The sequence below is a fragment of the Orcinus orca genome, chromosome 14 (assembly GCF_937001465.1).
Source record: "Orcinus orca chromosome 14, mOrcOrc1.1, whole genome shotgun sequence".
Taxonomy (NCBI): Eukaryota; Metazoa; Chordata; class Mammalia; order Artiodactyla; family Delphinidae; genus Orcinus; species Orcinus orca.
In genome coordinates, this window is record NC_064572.1 from 26,366,021 (window position 1) to 26,384,916 (window position 18,896).

General features: G+C 37.9%; 1 protein-coding gene across 1 annotated transcript in view; it reads right to left on the minus strand.

The window, feature by feature from the left end:
* The window catches only part of LOC117196990 (catenin alpha-3-like), a 400,466-nt gene that overhangs the window by 306,679 nt on the left and 74,891 nt on the right, over window positions 1-18,896 (minus strand). The window contains exon 3 of the mRNA XM_033407647.2: window positions 9,014-9,180. Within this exon, the coding sequence (XP_033263538.1) occupies window positions 9,014-9,180 (167 nt within the window). The remainder of the gene's footprint in view (window positions 1-9,013; window positions 9,181-18,896) is intronic.

Consider the following 18,896-nt stretch of genomic DNA (forward strand, 5'->3'; position numbering starts at 1 on the left):
TGAACCAACCCCCAGGGGCAGGGACTCCAGTGAGAAGGTATCCCAAATATCCCTACTGAGGCAAGATTGACCACAAACCTGATTCATCATTCAGTGAGCATTCCACCAAACCACAAGGTCTCAAAGATTTGTGAACAAAGGTTTAAGTTCACCCTAGAAACCTTCCCCAGGTGACCTCATACAAACCAACTGCTTCTCCTAATGCTTACTTCTTGAGGCTTTCCAATCTTATTCGCTCCAAATATATCTTTCAATGTCTAGTATCTCTCATACATGCCTCAAATCCAATATGTATAAAATCTATAAACTGCTTCTCCTCTATGTAAACAGCAAACCAATGTCCTCAAAGCCCAACTAGATTCCTCGAAGGCTGCTTGATGCTTCCCTTTCCTTCTGAACAGATTCCAATCACTTTCCAAATTGCAGACTGTTCCTCCCTCATTTTTATCATTCATTCCCCACCCCACACCATCATTTCACAACCAGATAACTACATCACCTCATCACTGGCATCTCTGCCTCCACTCTGGCCCCCTTGCCCACTGCTACGAGAATAATAGTCCTAAAATTCAAATCTGCTTGTATCATTTCCCTGCTTAAAATCTTTAATAGTTCCCCCTTAGCTTTCAGACTAAAGTTCAAACTTTTTAACTTAGCACATAGGCCTGTCACAAGTAGGTCTATGCCTACCTCTGCAGCTTCAACTCTTGTTCCTCCCACAAAATCATCCTTCATCCCAGCCGTTTAGAACTACTCCTGGTCTTTAAGCATGTACTATTCCCTCCAGGTAAAATGCTCTCTGCCCGCACCACTTTCTTTGTCTAGTTAACTCACTCTCCAAACTTAGCCTTGCATTATTCATTCAAAACACTCCCTTGATATAACTGCCATCATGCCTCCACAATAATTCCAGGAGAACAGGACCATGGTAGTGTATTTTCTAAATCTGACTCTCTAGCACATATTATGGTGACTGGCACACAGTAAGCACACAAAAAATAACTGTCTGCTGAATGGACTAATTAATGAAACTCGAGCTACCTGGAATGATGCAAGTCCTTTTTAAAAGTTAAATTTTTTTACATGGCTTAAACTTCCTTTGTCTCTAAAGTTTTCAGTATGAAATTCAGCACAAATCCAGTAATTTGTGTCCTATTTGTCTCCATTTCTTATTTCTCCTATTCCATCTAATACCAGTCCTGTGACTTGATTTTTTCTTTAAACGTTAAAAGCTCTCTACATATTTTGCCAAGAATCTCCTGTAGAATATATTTGGCTTCTAACAGCAATTTAACTATATAGTAATTTCTCTCCTTATAAACTGCTGATTTTTTTTTTTTTTTTTTGCGGTATGCGGGCCTCTCACTGTTGTGGCCTCTCCCATTGCGGAGCACAGGCTCTGGACACGCAGGCTCAGCGGCCACGGCTCACGGGCCCAGCCGCCCCGCGGTATGTGGGATCTTCCCAGACCGGGGCACGAACCCGTGTCCCCTGCAGCGGCAGGCGGACTCTCAACCACTACGCCACCAGGGAAGCCCTAAACTGCTGATATTTTTAAAAATAAGATTTAGAAACCCTTTTGCTGGTACATATCTGCATTTTAACAATAGAAGGTGGCATCAAAAAGTCTCAGTTACCATTATTGTAATGTGTGATTTTCTGTCAATGTTATGAATATTCTTCATATTCAGAATTATTGTTCAGTATACAAATGCTTTATAGCAATGCTTGTAGCAAATATTAAATATGTATTTGACATAAAAAGTTATTAAATAGAGGTGCCATTTCCTATAATGACATCGGTCTATTTTTTAATCCAAAGAGACAAATATTCCCATTTAAAAAAAATAAAACAGGCTATGGTATGATAACAGAAAAAGTCAGAGAAGTTAGTTCAACTCAGGAGTCAAATTTATTTCCCTTCATTTTTAGGAATAAGGAGAATATTGCACTGCAGGAGTCGAAAAATGGGAGCAAGGTACCATAGTGGAAAAAGGTAGGACAAGGAAAGGAAGGAAGGTGAAAGAAAATTTGCACCAGTTCTTACCAGGTATTTTATATACTATATCATTTAATCTTCACAAGGTCCCTAAGTATTCAGAGTAAGTTTTATTATCCATATAGCTCAGAAGAAGAAACTAAGGTTCACAGATTTTTAATTTTCCCAAAGTTGCCCAGCTAATCAACAACAGAACCAGGATTCAGGCAAGGTCTCCCTGCTGCCAAAAGCCATCTTTGCTCTCCATCTTGCCCTGACCCCCAAAGAAAGCAAGAGATATGCAAGCCAACATTCTCTCAAAGAAAACTGACCCTTACAAAATTCATATGCCAATAAAATAGGATGTGGAATCTCGAGATGTATAAATAGTACAAAAAAGTTAAAAAAAACTTGAACAGTACCAGAGAGAAATTTTTAAATTTAAATTCCCATAGAAAATTATGAGCAGTGATGGTAATAAAGCCAAACTGCCTTTCCAAGTTTCTACAATTAATGACATACTGAAATATCATCGCTTTTTTTTCTCTGTCCTCTCTTACCTTTGATTTGGACTTAATTCCCCCCAGAAGAAAACATGTACTTCCTTAAGGAACTAGACACATTTAAAACTGCCAAGTCCTTGATATATTTAATTATATATAATTATATATCCTTGATATATTTAATTATATATTAACTCTGTATTGGTTGGCAGTACTTATCCTATGGAGAGTTACTCAGTGAATCATGTTTGCATGAGTTGGTGGTCTCAGTCTACATCTTCATAAATGTTTGATCATAACTGCATCTCTGGGACAGTCTCAGTGGAAAGAGGATAATTTAATAAAGATAAGGAATCAGGAAATATATAGGTACGGACTATCAATCAAAAGTAGAGTAATATCTCATTTACCTGACTTATAAAAGGAAATATACCTCAATAGGGATGAAGAATTTTGTTATTTAGAAAAAAATTATAATAAGGAGGAAAAGAGTAAGGCCACTTAAGAAAACACTGTGATAGCAGAGGAATTCTTTGACACTGTGCAATAAAGAATAAATACCAAAAAAAATGTAGCAGGGATTTTTGTGAGTGTTATTGGGGGGAGAAAGCCCAAACTGAGCAGAAGCTTGCATAAAATAATAAGACTGGAGGAGAGGCAGGTCTTTGTCCATCATATTCAAAACTAGGAAAAGAAATAAAAAATTAGGCCACTGCTTTTGAAAGAAGAATGTGTGTCCAGAAGAAGAAATCTATATCTTCAAAGTTGATGCCCTCCCCGCAAAAAACATAGATTATTTTACAATAGGATGGTGTGTGTGTGTGAGAGAGAGAGAAAGAGACAGAGAGAAAAAGAGAGAGAGAGAGAGAGAGAGAGAGAGGGAGGTGACTACAGAGTTCTTAGGAAAAGAACAGTTTATATTGAGGAAAATACCTTCAGATGTAATTTAAGAGACATAGTGATATCTGAGGACACAAATGAGCAGAGGCCAAGTCAACGGTGGCTTGACAGAATATTTTACTCCTTAGGGGTGTGAGGGAAAACAAAGGAGAGTAGGTAGGGAGAAAGGAGGTAGAAGGACAATGAGATGAAGTTGCTTCAAAGGATTTTGAAGATTTCTAATATACAAACTGAAACCACTTAGAATATATTGTTACACTACAGAACCCCCTCCCTTCCACCTTCCAAGTTTCTAATAGATTTGCCATATACATGAACATGCCTTGTGCGGGAGTATTTGTATGTATATGTGTGTGTTAAAGGGGAAAAGGGTCATCTTCCAAGTATGAATTAACATACTATAGAATAGCAGTAGAAAGACCATCCATAACCTAAAGGAATTCTGTGGAAGCAAGAGCTTGGAGCCAGAGATGACCCTGAGAATATGAGCCTAAGAAAATTTGCAAAAATCTTGGGAGAACATTGTACTTTACAGGACGTGGAATGAGGGTTCAAACCAATTATATCTAGATCTTAAGGGCAAGGAGATGCTAGCAGATGAGTGGTTTATAACCATAAGTAAGTAGGATGTGAGTAATTGAAAAATGAAGGTCAAAAAAAAAAATAGAAAAGGAATAAAACCAAGCAAGCAATGGTCACTTAGAGCTCTTATGGGGTTATTAAAAGTAAGTCATGCCAAACTTACTGTCATTTCCCTTAAAACTGGGGCTACGAGACTGGTAAATCTGTGATGCCACAGATAATACATCTTGATTTCAGAAAGGGCTTTGAGAAAGTACTAGAGAATAAAATAAAGAAACATGGTTTATTCATTCAAATGAAGCGAGTCTGAAGCTCATTTCAGTGACTTTATTCAAAACATGTTAATATTTGATTGATGCTATCTAAAAGAAAGCTATAGCATTAAACAATTTTTAATGAATAAATTGTTAAAGAAATCTGAAAATGACACCAATTTGGAAGGGGAAAACAAATCAAACGTCAAAAAGATCTGGATGGGGCTTCCCTGGTGGAGCAGGGGTTGAGAGTCCGCCTGCCGATGTAGGGGACACGGGTTCGTGCCCTGGTCCGGGAAGATCCCACATGCCACGGAGCGGCTGGGCCCGTGAGCCATGGCCGCTGAGCCTGTGCGTCCGGAGCCTGTGCTCCGCAGTGGGAGAGGCCACAACAGTGAGAGGCCCGCGTACAGCAAAAAAAAAAAAAAAGATCTGGATGGATATAACAAAAAGACAACTAAGAAGATAAAATGCATTGAATATAACTATAACATCAACCTTTACATATAAAAAGATAAAACTAGTATCACAGGAGGAAGATCTAGATTAAAAGTAGTCCGAGTTCAGAGACTTGGAGGTTTTAATTGCTCACAAAATCAGTAAGAACCAACAGCATGACAAGGCTATCATAATAGGTAAGATAATACTGGACATTAAATCAGGGAGGTAACTGTCCAAGTATAATATGGAATGTTCACATGAAAGCATTTGTTTTTATTTCAAGATGTTTTGATTTCAACATTTTATGGCAGTTACCTATCTAGAATATGCATAGGAAAGGATTTACAGAGATGATTTGGGGGATTTTTGTTTCCTATATTAGCAAATTAGTAAGTCACAATTCAACCCTCTGCTGAAGAAAACTAACAAAATTTGATGAAATATAAAATACTTCATGTTAAAAACGTCAAAAAGCTAACAAAACAGTGCGGAATTTCCTGATATAAGTTCCAGAAGAGGTAACATTTAGTATACAAAGATAGCCATTCACATGAGAAGACAAGACACCATGAGCATAATAAAATGACAGCAGCACAAGCAGACACCCAGGGAGTCCAGACACTGAAATTTTCAAACTTTAACCATAAAACAAATCTGCTTACAGTGTTAAAGTACATCAAAAAACTTAAAAGCTTTTGCACAGCAAAGGAAAATATAAACAAGATGAAAAGACAACCCTCAGAATGGGAGAAAATATTTGCAAATGAAGCAACTGACATAGGATTAATCTCCAAAATTTACAAGCAGCTCATGCAGCTCAATAACAAAAAAAACAAACAACCCAATCCAAAAATGGACAGAATACCTAAATAGACATTTCTCCAAAGAAGATATACAGATTGCCAACAAACACAAGAAAGGATGCTCAACATCACTAATCATTAGAGAAATGCAAATCAAAACTACAATGAGATATCATCTCACACCAGTCAGAATGGCCATCATCAAAAAATCTAGAAACAATAAATGCTGGAGAGCATGTGGAGAAAAGGGAACCCTCTTGCATTGTTGGTGGGAATGTAAATTGATAGAGCCACTATGGAGAACAGTGTGGAGGTTCCTTAAAAAACTAAAAATAGAACTGCCATACAACCCAGCATTCCCACTACTGGGCATATACCCTGAGAAAACCATAATTCAAAAAGAGTCATGTACCACAATGTTCATTGCAGCTCTCTTCACAACAGCCAGGACATGGAAGCAACCTAAGTGTCCATCGACAGATGAATGGATAAAGAAGATGTGGCACACATATACAATGGAATATTACTCAGCCATAAAAAGAAATGAAACTGAGTTATTTGTAGTGAGGTGGATGGACCTAGAGACTGTCATACAGAGTGAAGTAAGTCAGAAAGAGAAAAACAAATACCGTATGCTAACATATATACATGGAATCTAAAAAAAAAAGAAAAATGGTTCTGAAGAACCTAGGGGCAGGACAGGAATAAAGATGCAGACGTAGAGAATGGACTTGAGGACACGGGGAGGAGGAAGGGTAAGCTGGGACAAAGTGCGAGAGTGGCATGGACATATATATACACTACCAAATGTAAAACAGATAGCTAGTGGGAAGCAGCCGCATAGCACAGGGAGATCAGCTCGGTGCTTTGTGACCACCTAGAGAGATGGGATAGGGAGGATGGGAGGGAGACGCAAGAGGGAAGAGATACGGGAACATATGTATACGTATAGCTGATTCACTTCATTATAAAGCAGAAACTAACACACCATTGTAAAGCAATTATACTCCAATAAAGATGTTAAAAAAAAAAGACTGAAACAAGATCATACAAGACATGGAAATTCTAGAGTATCCAGAGTAGTCTGAAACTGTCATATAAGGAACGTTCAAAGGTCAAGAAATTTTTAGCTTAAATAAGATAAGACATATGTAAGTCCTAAGAGTAACCATCAGTTACTTGAAAACTGCATTTTCCTATTGCCTTGATTCTGTGTTTCTCCAGAAAGTAAACTAGAAGCAGTGAATGGAAATAGCAGGGATGCAGCTTTAAGCTCAGTTTGAGAAAAATGTCTTCAGCAATTAGAATTATCCAATATCTGCTTCACTGTCTCACAGAATTGAGATTGCTATCACAGAAAGTGATCACATATATTGTTAGACAGTTGTGTGTATCGCATATTGTAGGACAGTCTATCTACTTCAATAAGATACTAGAGTAGAAGGGCACTGAAGTTTATCCATTACGATTTTTTCATTCTAAGTAGAAATTTAATAGAACCATAAACATTAAAAATATTCTAAGTCACTATATTCCAATGTATGGTCTGAGAATGTTCCAGGATTCATATATTATAGAAGAGTTCTGGGGTCAAGAAATTTGGGAAACTCTGGGTTAAGCAAAGTTAAACAAGTTTCTTTGCTTCAATATTTCTCACCAACTTTAATGCTAATGTGCATCAAAAACATTCAAAGGGAATTTCAGTGTGCAGCACTGACCATAATAAAAACTTTTTTTCATGTTGCATATTTATAAGACAGGTTCTGCAGAATACTTTTAGGGGAATATTGGGCTAAATAATTCTAATCTTAATCTCCAAAAATATTTTTCAATTTGCCTTCATACTATGTGAAACCTTGAAAGAATTGAGTTGAATAATACAATTCAAATATAAATTTTTATAAGGATGAAACAATAAAAAACTATCACAATTTACCACCTCCTAATTGATTATAAAGACAGTAATTTTCACCTTACCAAAGCCTTTCATTCTGCCTATCCCAACAAATCTAGAGTTAAAACAGGAAATACTGGGTCATTGGAACTAGGAATTACCTGGCATTTAATCTTTCATGCTCACTTCTGGTTATAGCATTTATTAGTGTCTATATTCAAATATAAAAAATGAAGCTCAGAAATTTTCAGGGATTTGTTTAAGGTATCCAACAAACCAGTAGCCAAGTAACAAAAAACATTGTTCAAATATCTCACATACAAATCTATTGGTAGATAGTTGCTAGTGATGAAAACTAATCCCTTTCCTGAAAAGCTACTTAAACAACAGCTACAACAAAAAGGTGCCAAATTGCCTTTTTGCAGTAATAAAACTATCAAAAGAAAAGGAATCTGAAAGTATAAAGGAAAGGTCACTCTACTTTAGGGTTAAAACAAATATTAGTAAGTAAGAGAACGATTAAAAAAAAAAAGGTTTAGCTTAGCAATTAGAGAAAATGATTTTGACAAGAAGGTCAATCAGACAAGGCCATCATTTGCCTAATAACGTAGTGATACTACAGTCACCAAGCGCCTTTATCAAAATGCAGATGTATTAATGAACAGAAGAGCAAGGGTCCTATTTAAAGTAGGAGAAACAGCAGCGACTCCAAAGAGTTCTTTGCAACCTTTTCATCTAGACACCATTAATGACTTGGTCAAACTAAATAAATTAAGAAAGTGAAAAAGGCTGAAATAAAATTCTCCTTCTACTAAGCTTCTGCTAAACGGTTTTGTCTAACAAAATAAAGCAAGCAAGATATCTTGCTGCCTTTGTAGTCTCTCCTAGTTAAAATATGTTCTTTACTCTTATTAAATCCATTTATACATTTTCATAATGGATTACTACAGACAACACAGACTACCTGCAAACATGCACTGTTTATCTTAGATCAAGAGGAGCTGGCAGGGCTTCCCTGGTGGCGCAGTGGTTGAGAGTCTGCCTGCCAATGCGGGGGACACAGGTTTGTGCCCCAGTCCGGGAAGATCCCACATGCCGCGGAGCGGCTGGGCCCGTGAGCCATGGCCACTGAGCCTGCGCGTCCGGAGCCTGTGCTCCACAACGGGAGAGGCCACAACAGTGAGAGGCCCGCGTACCGCAAAAAAAAAAAAAAAAAAAAAAAAAAGAGGAGCTGGCAAAGTAGTTTTCATTTACAAACTAGGATAAGCTTCCACATGCCTTAAGCTTTTAAGTTTCTCGTTCTCAAATTATTTATATTTACATATTTGTTTTCTATATTATCTATATAATTGTTACTATATATATATTTATATAGGGCATAATCATTTAAACGGTCAAAAGCCTAGAACTTTCTCCTAGCCATTTCCTTATCAGTAAGTCATCTTCTGTTTTTCAATCTCCCACTGGCTTTAAGACTAACTTCTGGCTTCATTCTTGTCAAGTATGCATTAGTTTCACAACCCAATCCAGTCATCTTCTGATGGGTGACATTAAGAAACGTGAGTGAGGCCGGGATGCGCTCGGATGGATGCCAGGTTCAGAAAATGGAATTATAAGTGAGAACAATGCCAAGGTAAACTAAGCCATCTTTTACTTACAGCTGACACATGCTGCAAGAGACACATGACATCGATCATATCTGCGAGGATAAGGAGTCTGGTAACTGCAGCCAACAAGGCACGGGCAGCTTGAACCACAGCCTCCCTTTTTGGGAGATAACAGGGATCATCTGCAAATCTCTCAGCTGATACTTTCAGAGCTTCACCTGAAACACATAATCCCAAATAAGTTACACTTTAATTTCACTTATGCCTGTTGCAGCATTTATCATCCAACCTAATTCCAAGTACATTCCATAACTAAGGATAATATTAAAATACTGTCACGACACTAGAACATCGTCTCTCAATAAACAATGCAGTTTCAAACTGACATTTGTTTTTGATAAATGCTCTGGAGTTTAAGAAGCGGGATACCATTTTCCCGCAAGAAAATTGTGCTCAATTGACTAGCAGCATCTAATAAAATTGCTGTCAACTTCTGCATCTACTGAATCTCATTTGCTATGAAAGGTTTCATTACTAAGACTTCAATCGGAAACAATCTTGTTTATAAAAATAAGGTAAATCTTCACTGAGTTACTTTTGAATTCAATGGATGCTAGAAAAGAGCTAGCCTTTAAGACAGTAAGACAGCAGATCTCTGGTAAAAGTTCAACATAGGCAGATTTATTCTAAATTGTCAATATAATGAACAAACTATACCCTAAACTTAGTCACAGAAATAATATTTCATAGTACTTGTTACAGAAATATGGTACTTGTTACATAATAGTACTTGTTACAGAAATATGTTACAGAAATATGTTTCATTTTTTAAATGAAAAAATAAGGTTTTTTTCATTTAAAATGTTTTATTATAAAAGTAACAGGTACTCATTTATTTTCCGAAGTTCACAGTTCAGAAAGGCATAAAATAACAAGAAAACGTCCCTCTTTACCCCACTCCAGTAACATAATTGTTAAAGATTTACCACATCCACTATTTTTTAAATTTTTCAATTTAAACTTACTTTTATTATGAAAGCAATATGTGACTCATTACTTTTAAATAATTCACCAAACTAAAGAGTATAGAGTGCAATTTTTTTTGACTCCATACTAATCCCAAAAACATCCATTAAGTTCTTGTATATCTATCCAGAAATTTTTTTATGAATGTATGCATTATGTGGGGGCTTATGTATACATGTACACTTATAAATTCATATTATGTTTTATTAGTATATTCACATATATTCATATATTTGAAAGATTTTATGTCAAGAGAAAACATTAAATAGGTATTATATGTTATAAAAGGAACATATAGAAGATAGATTCTTTTCACAAACAGTATTATACTAAAAACTTTCAACAATCTGTTCTTTTCACTTATCAACTTATTTTCTTTTCACATTGGGATACAGATGACCACGAAGCAATAGAGCAAAGAACTTAGTGTGGGCAGAAGCCACTTAGACTCTTTATGTTTCATTTTTCTCCACTGTAAATGGAGCTAATAATAATATCTACAATTTTTATGAAGATTAAATGAGAGCAGTAGTTGGAACTTAAAGATTTAATTAGCTGTTACTGTCATTCTTTTTAATGCTTTAATAAAGTTACTTTTTATTGATATATTACAACTTATTTTACCAGGCCCCCCCTTTTTTTAGTAAGTTCTTTTTCCAGCTTTATTGAGAAATAATTGGCATCTATCACTGTATAAGTTTAAGGCATACAGCATGATGGTCTGATTTATACATATTGTGAAGTAATTATCACAGTAGGTTCAGCTAACATTCATCATCTCATACAGATACAATAAAAAGAAAAGAGAAGATTTGAGAAGATGGCGGCAGAGTGAAACGCGGAGATCACCTTCCTCCCCACAGATACATCAGAAATACATCTACACGTGGAACAACTCCTACAGAACACGCACTGAACGCTGGCAGAAGACCTCTGACCTCCCAAAAAGCAAGAAACTCCCCACGTACCTGGGTAGGGCAAAAGAAAAAAGAATAAACAGAGACAAAAGAATAGGGATGGGACCTGCACCAGTGGGAGGGAGCTGTGAAGGAGGAAACGTTTCCACACACTAAGAAGCCCCTTCGCAGGCGGAGACTGCGGGTGGCGGAGGGGGGAAGCTTCGGAGCCATGGAGGAGAGCGCAACAACAGGGGTGCGGAGGGCAAAGCGGGGAGATTCCCGCAAAGAGGATCAGGGCCTACCGTTACTCACCAGCCCGAGAGGCTTGTCTGCTCACCCACCGGGGCGGGCGGGGCTGGGAGCTGAGGCTCGGGCTTCGGTTGGAGCGCAGGCAGAGGACGGGGGTTGGCAGTGTGAACACAGCCTGAAGGGGGCTAGTGCGTCACGTCTGGCCAGGAAGGAGTCCGGGAAAAAATCTCAAACTGCCGAAGAGGCAAGAGACTTTTTCTTCCCTCTTTGTTTCCTGGTGCGCGAGGAGAGGGGATTAATAGCGCCGCTTAAAGGAGATCCAGAGACAGGCACAAGCCGCGGCTATCAGCGCGGACCCAGAGACGGGCATGAGACACTAAGGCTGCCGCTGCAGCCACCAAACAATGCTGTGTACAAGCACAGGTCACACTCCACACCTCCCCTCCCAGGAGCCTGTGCAGCCCGCCACTGCCAGGGTCCCGTGATCCAGGGACAACTTCCCGGGGAGAACGCACAGCGCGCATCACGCTGGCGCAACGTTACACCGGCGTCTGCCGCCGCAGGCTCGCCCCGCACTCCATACCCCTCCCCCCCCCCCCCCCCCCCCCCGGCCTGAATGAGCCAGAGCCCGTGAATCAGCTGATCCTTTAACCGCGTCCTGTCTGAGCAACAAACGGACGCCCTCAGGCGACCTACACGCAGAGGCGGGACCAAATCCAAAGCTGAACCCCAGGAGCTGTGCTAACAAAGAAGAGAAAGGAAAATTTCTCCCAAAAGTCTCAGAAGCAGCGGATTAAAGCTCCACAAAACACTTGATGTACCCTGCATCTGTGGAATACCTGAATAGACAACGAATCATCCCAAATTGAGGAGGTGGACTTTGGGAGCAAGATATATTATTTTTTCCCCTTTTCCTCTTTTTGTGAGTGTGTATATGTACGCTTCTGTGTGAGATTCTGTCTGTATAGCTTTGCTTTCACCATTTGTCCTGGAGTTCTGTCCGTCTGGTTTTTTTTTCCTTTAAAAAATTTTTTTTCATAATTATTTTTTCTTTCAATAACTTTATTTTATTTTATCTTACTTTATTTTATTTTATCCTCTTTCTATTTTTTCTGCCTTTTATTCTGAGCCGTGTATATGAAAGGCTCTTGGTGCTCCAGCCAGGAGTCTGTGCTGTGCCTCTAAGGTGGGAGTGCCAAGTTCAGGACACTGACCACAAGAGACCTCCCAGCTCCACGTAATATCAAATGGCGAAAATCTCCCAGAGATCTCCATCTCAACACCAAGACCCAGCTTCACTCAACGACCAGCAAGCTACAGTGCTGGACACTCTATGCCAAACAACTATCAATACAGAAACACAGCCCCATCCATTAGCAGAGAGGTGCCTAAAATCATAATAAGGCCACAGACACCCCAAAATACACCACCAGACATGGACCTGCCCACCAGAAAGACAAGATCCAGCCTCATCCACCAGAACACAGGCACTAGGTCCCCTCCACTGGAAGCCTACAAAACCCACTGAACCAACCTTAGCCACTGGGGACAGACACCAAAAACAATGAGAACTATGAACCTGCAGATTGCAAAAAGGAGACCCCAAATACAGTAAGATAAGCAAAATGAGAAGACAGAAAAACACACAGCACATGAAGGAGCAAGGTAAAAATGAACGAGACCTAACACATGAAGAGGAAATAGGCAGTCTAACTGAAAAAGAATTCAGAATAATGATACTAAAGATGATCCAAAATCTTGGAAATAGAATAAATACAAGAAACATTTAAAAAGGACCTAGAAGAACTAAAGAGGAAACAAGCAATGATGAACAACACAATAAATGAAATTAAAAATACTCTAGAAGAGATCAGTAGCAGAATAACTGAGGCAGAAGAACGGATAGGTGACCTGGAAGATAAAATAGTGGAAATAACTACTGCAGAGCAGAATAAAGAAAAAAGAATGAAAAGAACTGAGGACAGTCTCAGAGACCTCTGGGACAACATTAAATGCACCAACATTCGAATTATAGGGTTCCCAGAAGAGGAAGAGAAAAAGAAAGGGACTGAGAAAATATTTGAAGAGATTATAGTTGAAAGCTTGCCTAATATGGGAAAGGAAATAGTTAATCAAGTCCAGGAAGCACAGAGAGTCCCATACAGGATAAATCCAAAGAGAAACATGCCAAGACACATATTAATCAAACTCTCAAAAATTAAATACAAATAAAACATATTAAAAGCAGCAGGGGAAAACAACAAATAACACACAAGGGAATCCTCATAAGGTTAACAGCTGATCTTTCAGCAGAAACTCTGCAAGCCAGAAGGGAGTGGCAGTACATATTTAAAGTGATGAAGGAGAAAAACCTACAACCAAGATAACTCTACCCAGCAAGGATCTCATTCAGATTTTATGGAGCAATTAAAACCTTAACACACAAGCAAAAGCTGAGAGAGTTCAGCACCACCAAACCAGCTTTACAACAAATGCTAAAGGAACTTCTCTAGGCAAGAAACACAAGAGAAGGAAAAGACCTACAATAACAATCCCAAAACAATTAAGAAAATGATAATAGGAACATACATATCGATAATTACCTTAAATGTAAATGGATTAAATGCTCCCACCAAAAGACATAGACTGGCTGAATGGATACAAAAACAAGACCCATATATATGCTGTCTACAAGAGACACACTTCAGACCTAGGGACACATACAGACTGAAAGTGAGGGGATGGAAAAAGATATTCCATGCAAATGGAAATCAAAAGAAAGCTGGAGTAGCAATTCTCATATCAGAAAAAATAGACTTTAAAATAAAGACTATTACAAGAGACAAAGAAGGACACTACATAATGATCAAGGGATCAATCCAAGAAGATATAACAATTGTAAATATTTATGCACCCAACATAGGAGCACCTCAATACATAAGGCAAATACTAACAGCCATAAAAGGGGAAATCGACAGTAACACAATCATAGTAGGGGACTTTAACACCCCACTTTCACCAATGGACAGATCATCCAAAATGAAAGTAAATAAGGAAACACAACCTTTAAATGATACATTAAACAAGATGGACTTAATTGATATTTATAGGACATTCCATCCAAAAACAACAAAATACACATTTTTCTCAAGTGCTTAAGGAATATTCCGCAGGTTAGATTATATCTTGGGTCACAAATCAAGCCTTGGTAAATTTAAGAAAATTGAAATTATATCAAGTATCTTTTCTGACTGCAATGTTATGAGACTAGATATCAATTACAGGAAAAGATCTGTAAAAAATACAAACACATGGAGGCTAAACAATACACTACTTAATAATCAAGTGACCACTGAAGAAATCAAAGAGGAAATCAAAAAATACCTAGAAACAAATGACAATGGAGACACGACGACCCAAAACCTATGGGGTGCAGCAAAAGCAGTTCTAAGTGGGAAGTTTATACCAATACAATCCTACCTTAAAAAACAGAAAACATCTCAAATAAACCACCTAACCTTGCACCTAAAGCAACTGGAGAAAGAAGAACAAAAAAACCCCAAAGTTAGCAGAAGGAAAGAAATCATAAAGATCAGATCAGAAATAAATGAAAAAGAAATGAAGGAACCGATAGCAAAGATCAATAACACTAAAAGCTGGTTCTTTGAGAAGATAAACAAACTTGATAAACCATTATCCAGACTCATCAAGCAAAAAACGAAGAAGACTCAAATTAATAGAATTAGATATGAAAAAGGAGAAGTAACAACTGACACTGCAGAAATACAAAGGATCATGAGAGATTACTACAAGTAACTCTATGCCAATAAGATGGACAACCTGGAAGAAATGGACAAATTCTTAGAAATGCACAACCTGCCGTGGCTGAACCAGGAAGAAATAGAAAATATGAACAGACCAATCAAAAGCACTGATATTGAAACTGTGATTTAAAATCTTCCAACAAACAAAAGCCCAGGACCAGATAGCTTTACAGGCGAATTCGATCAAACATTTAGAGAAGAGTTAACACCTTTCCTTCTCAAACTCTTCCAAAACAGAGCAGAGGGAGGAACACTCCCAAACTCATTCTACGAGGCCACCATCACACTGATACCAAAACTGGACAAAGATGTCACAAAGAAAGAAAATTACAGGCCAATATCACTGATGAACATAGATGCAAATATTCTCAACAAAATACTAGCAAACAGAATCCAATAGCACATTAAAAGGATCATACACATGATCAAATGGGGTTTATTCCAGGAATGCAAGGATTCTTCAATATATGCAAATCAATCACCGTTATACACCATATTAACAAATTGAAGGCGAAAAACCATATGATCATCTCAATAGATTCAGAGAAAGCTTTCGACAAAATTCAACACCCATTTATGATAAAAATCCTACAGAAAGTAGGCATAGAAGGAACTTTCTTCAACATAATAAAGGCCATATATGACAAACGCACAGCCAACATTGTCCTCAATGGTGAAAAACTGAAACCATTTCCACTAAGATCAGGAACAAGACAAGGTTGCCCACTCTCACCACTCTTATTCAACATAGTTTTGGAAGTTTTAGCCACAGCAATCAGAGAAGAAAAGGAAATAAAAGGAATCCAAATTGGAAAAGAAGAAGTAAAGCTGTCACTGTTTGCAGATGACATGATACTATACATAGAGAATCCTAAAGATGCTACCAGAAAACTACTAGAGCTAATCAATGAATTTGGTAAAGTAGCAGGATGCAAAATTAATGCACAGAAATCTCTGGCACTCCTATACACTAATGATGAAAAATCTGAAAGTGAAATTAAGAAAACACTCCCATTTACCATTGCAACAAAAAGAATAAAATATCTAGGAATAAACCTACCTAAGGAGACAGAAGACCTGTATGCAGAAAGTTTTATAAGACACTGATGAAAGAAATTAAAGATGATACAAACAGATGGAGAGATATACCATGTTCTTGTATTGGAAGAATCCACATTGTGAAAATGACTATACTACCCAAAGCAATCTACAAATTCGATGCAACCCCTATCAAACTACCAAGGACATTTTTCACAGAGGTAGAACAAAAAATTTCACAATTTGTATGGAAACACAAAAGACCCCGAATAGCCAAAGCAATCTTGAGAACGAAAAATGGAGCTGGAGGAATCAGGCTCCCTGACTTCAAACTATACTACAAAACTACAGTAATCAAGACAGTATGGTACTGGAATAAAACCAGAAATATAGATCAATGGAACAGGATAGAAAGCCCAGAGATAAACCCATGCACATATGGACACCTTATATTTGATAAAGGAGGCAAGAATATACAGTGGATAAAAGACAGCCTCTTCAATAAGTGGTGCTGGGAAAACTGGACAGCTACATGTAAAAGTATGAAATTAGAACACTCCCTAACACCATACACAAAAATAAACTCAAAATGGATTAAAGACCTAAATGTAAGGCCAGAAACTATCAAACTCTTAGAGGAAAACATAGGCAGAACACTCTATGACATAAATCACAGCAAGATCCTTTTGACCCACCTCCTAGAGAAATGGAAATAAAAACAAAAATAAACAAATGGGACCTAATGAAACTTAAAAGCTTTTGCGCAGCAAAGGAAACCATAAACAAGACCAAAAGACAACCCTCAGAATGGGAGAAAATATTTGCAAATGAAGGAACTGACATAGGATTAATCTCCAAAATTTACAAGCAGCTCATGCAGCTCAATAACAGAAAAACAAACAATCCAATCCAAAAATGGGCAGAAGACATAAATAGACATTTCTCCAAAGAAGATATACAGATTGCCAACAAACACATGAAAGAATGCTCAACATCATTAATCAGTAGAGAAATGCAAATCAAAACTACAATGAGAGGGCTTCCCTGGTGGCGCAGTGGTTGAGAGTCCGCCTGCCGATGCAGGGGACGTGGGTTCGTGCCCCGGTCCGGGAAGATCCCACATGCCGCGGAGCGGCTGGGCCCGTGAGCCATGGCTGCTAAGCCTGCGCGTCCGGAGCCTGTGCTCTGCAATGGGAGAGGCCACAACAGTGAGAGGCCCGTATAATGCAAAAAAAAAAAAAAAAAAAAAAAAACTACAATGAGATATCATCTCACACCAGTCAGAATGGCCATCATTAAAAAACCGAGAAACAGTAAATGCTGGAGAGGGTGTGGAGAAAAGGGAACCCTCTTGCACTGTTGCTGGGAATGTAAATTGATAGAGCCACTATGGAGAACAGTATGGAGGTTCCTTAAAAAACTACAGATAGAATTACCATATGACCAAGCAATCCCACTACTGGGCATATACCCTGAGAAAACCATAATTCAAAAAGATTCATATACCAAAATGTTCATTGCAGCTCTATTTACAATAACCAGGACATGGAAGCAACCAAAGTGTCCACTGACAGATGCATGGATAAAGAAGATGTGGCACATATATACAATGGAATATTACTCAGCCATAAAAAGAAACGAAATTGAGTTATTTGTAGTGAGGTGGATGGACCTAGAGTCTGTCATACAGAGTGAAGTAAGTCAGAAAGAGAAAGACAAATACCGTATGCTAACACATATATTTGGAATCTTAGGGGAAAAAAAGTCCTGAAGAATCTGGGGGCAAGACAGGAATAAAGACACAGACCTACTAGAGAATGGACTTGAGGATATGGGGAGGGGGAAGGGTAAGCTGTGATAAAGCGAGAGAGTGGCACGGACATATATACACTACCAAATGTAAAATAGATAGCTAGTGGGAAGCAGCCGCATAGCACAGGGAGATCAGCTCGGTGCTTTGTGACCACCTAGAGGGGTGGGATAGGGAGGGTGGGACGGAGGGAGACGCAAGAGAGAAGAGATATGGGAACATAGTATATGTATAACTGATTCACTTTGTTATAAAGCAGAAACTAACACACCATTGTAAAGCAATTATACTCCAATAAAGATGTTAAAAAAATAAATTAAATTAAATTATTTAAGGAAAAAAAAGAGAAGAAAAGGGGAAAAAAGAAAAAAATGTTCCTTGTGATGAAAATTCTTAGGATTTACTATCTTATCAATTCTATACATTATACAGCAGTGTTAACTATAGTCATCATGTTGTACATTACAACCCTAGTACTTATTTATATTATAACTCAAAATTTGTAGCTTTTAACCACATTTATCCAAGTCCCCCTCCCCCCATCCTCCACCTCTGGTATCTGCATGTCTGATTTCTTTTTCTATAAATTTGTTCTTGTTTTAGTTTTTGTTTTTCTGATTCCACACGTAAGTGAAATAATACAGTATTTGTCTTCCTTTGTCTGACATTTCATTTAGCATAATGCCTTCAAGGTCCATCCATGTTGTCTCAAATGGTAGGATTTTCTCATTTTTTATGGATGAATAATACTCCATTTTATATATACCACAGCTTCTTTATCCATTCATCCATCAGTGGACACTTAGGTTGTTTCCATGTCTTGGCTATTATAAATAACACTTCTATGAACACAGAGATATCTTTTTGATTTAGTGGTTTTTTTGCTTTAGATATATTACCAGAAGTGGAATTATTGGATCACACAGTAGTTCTATTTTTATTTTTTTGAGAATCCTCCATAGTGTTTTCCATAGTGGCTGTACCAATTTACAATCCTACCAACAGTGCATTAAGTGCTTATCAGATATATGGTTTGCAAATATTTTTTCCCATTCCATAGGTTGTCTTTTTAATTTGTTGATGATTTC